The sequence below is a fragment of the Heterodontus francisci genome, chromosome 45, assembly GCF_036365525.1.
Source record: "Heterodontus francisci isolate sHetFra1 chromosome 45, sHetFra1.hap1, whole genome shotgun sequence".
Classification (NCBI taxonomy): domain Eukaryota; kingdom Metazoa; phylum Chordata; class Chondrichthyes; order Heterodontiformes; family Heterodontidae; genus Heterodontus; species Heterodontus francisci.
Window position 1 is genome coordinate 9,996,356 of NC_090415.1, and position 3,611 is coordinate 9,999,966.

General features: G+C 45.4%; 1 protein-coding gene across 1 annotated transcript; it reads right to left on the reverse strand.

Moving 5' to 3' along the window:
- Positions 1-2,054: 2,054 nt before the first annotated feature.
- Positions 2,055-2,444, reverse strand: LOC137356295 (late histone H2A.L3-like). Its single transcript, XM_068022168.1, has one exon. The coding sequence runs from the start codon at positions 2,442-2,444 to the stop codon at positions 2,055-2,057; it is 390 nt and encodes a 129-aa protein (XP_067878269.1).
- Positions 2,445-3,611: the final 1,167 nt, after the last annotated feature.

Consider the following 3,611-nt stretch of genomic DNA (forward strand, 5'->3'; position numbering starts at 1 on the left):
AATGATTTCAATAAGAAACTGGATAAGCACTTGAAGGAAACAAACTTGCTGCAGGGCGAAGCTGATCAAGTAAGGAAGTGAATCTGATTGGATGTTGAGAATATTTTGGAAGCTTTCTTTCTGAATTTGCATTGACATTTTTAAGCTGCAAAATTCCACAGCACACTTGACCATCAACTTTAAGGGAGAAGAACATAATGTTGAGAATATTTGTCGACTTCAATTTAGTCATGGCTTTTCATTTGTCACATTCTATGGCAATGTTGCAGAAATATATTTGACCGCGAGTGGGCATTGCAATGACCGGGAATCTAATCTGGGTCAATTGTTTGGAAGGCAGATATACTCACCACTATACCAGCATCGCTGGTATACATGTAGCTCGTCATTTATACAGTATACACACCAGAGCTCATTGGAACTCAAATGTCATTTCAACCATTTCAATCTGCACCTTAACACCACGTTCATGTTCCCATTGGAGGATAGAATCATGGAATGGTTACATCATCTCCTAGAAACCGACAAAATTCTAACAGGACTGGACAGACTAGATGTAGGAAGGATGTTCCTGATGGCGGGGGAGTCCAGGACCAGTGGTGACAGTCAAAAGATAAGGGGTAAGACATTGAGCACTGAGATGAGGAGGGATTTCTTCACCCAGGGAGTGGTGAAGCTGTGGAATTCTCTACCACAGAAAAGAGTTGAGGCCAAATCATCAAATAAATTAGTAAAAGTGTTAGTTGCGCTGGTTTCGGGCGTTCAGCTGCTCAGCAGATGAAATGCATTTCAGTTCCCTCTTGTCATATTTGTAAGGCAATTTTTTTTACACTTCTACACTTTGTGCACTACTAAAGCGTGTCTGGAATTCGAAAATGATCGTCGCTTCTGTCTGAAGGGATCTCGGGATACGCGGAGAAAGCGGGAACAGTTTACTGCGTTTCGATGATCTGCCATGATCTGATTGAATGGCGGTGCAGGCTGGAAGGACCGAATGGCCTACTCCTGCTCCTATTTTTCTATGTTGCTCAGGCAGCGACCGTTGGGCCCGTCGTGTCGGGGCCGGCTCTCTGCAACACCAGCTCACCTCCTCCCACCGACCCGCCTTTTCTCCATTGCTCTACAGTTTTGTTTTATTCTCGATATAATTATCCAATTCTGTTTTCAGGGTCTCGATTGAATCTGCCCCCAACACACTCGATGTTATTCCTCTCCAATTTCAGATATTTCTGAAGGAATGGGAATATTCTTGCATGACTCACTTTTAACCAGTAGATGGCATCAGTCTACAATCATTTGGATCTTGTGATTTGTGTGCACACATATCGACCGCAATGGGTCTGCTGCTGCCCGGGGAGTTCTCCAAGCACGCCGCCTTGGCAGGGACAAAAACACTGACGAATTATCCCAGTTCCTTGTAAATCTCCACAATGTACAGAAATAAAACACGAAATGCAACATCTCTTTTAAAATCCGCCTTCAGCTTCTTTGAAACAACTGCCCTGAAAAAAAATACTGACCCTGCCCGGAACTGAGTTTGGCATCAGATAACACAACGGCTCTTCAAAGAGACATCAAATTGGCAAAAGATAGAGCTGTTATCTCTTGTTGATTCCAGCACATAAACGTCTCAGAAGGATGTGACCACCCTCTTTACTATCCACTGATAACTCTCGAAGCAGAGTGACCCAGATTCCTTTGTCTCCATATTGCAGCTGGGAATTTCAGGACCTTGCAGTTTTCAGTGTGAGAGCAGTGACACCATTGTATACAAGTCATTTTATCAGAGTAGCTCATTTTAGAACTCAAGACACGCCTTAGTGGTATATAAACGGTAGTATTGTAAAAAAGCCTTACAAATATAGCAAGAGAAAATTAAAATGCATTCCATCTGATGAGCAGATAAATGCTCGACTCCAGTACAATTCATAGCAACACAAAATAACGCGAACAGTATAACATTACCGTCTCTCAGACAGTAACCAGCCCTTTCACAGATAAAGTGGGTGGCTCTGAAAAGAGCCTTTGGGTTGTCAAATTCAGGTCTGGCAGCTTCACTTGCCCTTCGTGCTCGGAGCGCTGGTTTTCTTGGGCAGCAACACGGCCTGGATATTAGGCAGCACACCGCCTTGTGCGATCGTCACCCCTCCCAGCAGCCTGTTGAGCTCCTCGTCGTTGCGGACGGCCAGCTGCAGGTGTCTGGGGATGATTCGGGTCTTCTTGTTGTCCCGGGCCGCGTTGCCGGCCAGCTCGAGGATTTCAGCTGTCAGATACTCGAGCACAGCAGCCAGATAGACCGGGGCTCCGGCACCCACCCGCTCAGCATAGTTGCCCTTTTTAAGGAACCTGTGAACACGGCCCACCGGGAACTGCAGTCCAGCTCGGGAGGAGCGGGACTTGGCCTTGGACCGAGCTTTACCACTGGTCTTCCCTCTTCCAGACATTGCCACAATCTCACAAGCACTTTCACGAAGAATGTTGAGATCCGCCCACATTCCTCCTCCTTGTACCTTCTGGAGGAATGGAGTGGTGGGCACTGCTGATTGGTCACTCTGCTCTGTGTTCTTCATGTAACCAATCGGAGAGCTGCTGAATTCACCAATCAGGAGACGCCAAGGAGATGAGGGCGGAAAATAACGGCGCCAAATTGTCAGACTGCAACCGATTTTTCAAATTTGAAAAGCCCGCCAATATATTGGGGCGGCTTCAATACAGAATATCACATTTATAGTTCTTTTTTTACGGTTAAATAAATAAAACCTTTTTCATATTGTGTTATTCTACATTTGGTAACAAGTTCCAGATTGGCTTTTACATTCTGACATCTATTCGGGTTTACTCTCTGTCCTTTTTGAAACCAGCGAGCAGAAAGTCTCTTTCACAACATTCTCCAACCGGGCACATTTCATGTCAATTTTCATAATAATACCGCATCACTGATGAACGATTGTTTGTTATTCGTGGGAGATAACAGCGGAGTGTAGATTTTCAGTGTCAGGTGTCAGCGTGTGAGACGGAGGGTTCCGACACCACCCGGGGTTAGAGATAATGTACTTATTAATTTTTGAGTTCAAACTTGAACTAGGGAAATAAGTGACTGCGAACTGATGTATGTGCGTTAAATCAGCTTTTATTGTCGAAATACAAATAAGGGGCCGAATATGAACACGTCCGAGAACAAACCTCACAAAGGGTCAGTGGTCAGTAATTTATGTTCGGGACATTATTAGTTAGAGACAGAAAGATCGCACGGGCAGTGAAACTGCATTAACCAGAATCTATGGGAGTAAAACAGAGATCACAAAGGCAAGGACACTTGATATATAAATCAATACAAGTCGATACTATACAGACAATGTTGTAGCTTTTTCAGAGAAGTTGTGGGTGGCTCTTAAAAGAGCCTTTTTGTGTTTTGGGTGTGTTTCAGTACATTGCGGATATTTACTTGGAGCTGGTGTACTTGGTGACCGCCTTTGTACCTTCCGACACGGCGTGTTTGGCCAGCTCCCCGGGCAGCAGCAGGCGCACGGCGGTCTGGATCTCCCGGGAGCTGATGGTGCTGCGTTTGTTGTAATGGGCCAGGCGGGAAGCCTCACGGGCGATTCGCTCGA

Excerpts from the sequence above, each read along its gene's own strand:
- LOC137356295 (XM_068022168.1), bottom strand. The coding sequence starts at position 2,444 with ATGTCTGGAAGAGGGAAGACCAGTGGTAAAGCTCGGTCCAAGGCCAAG.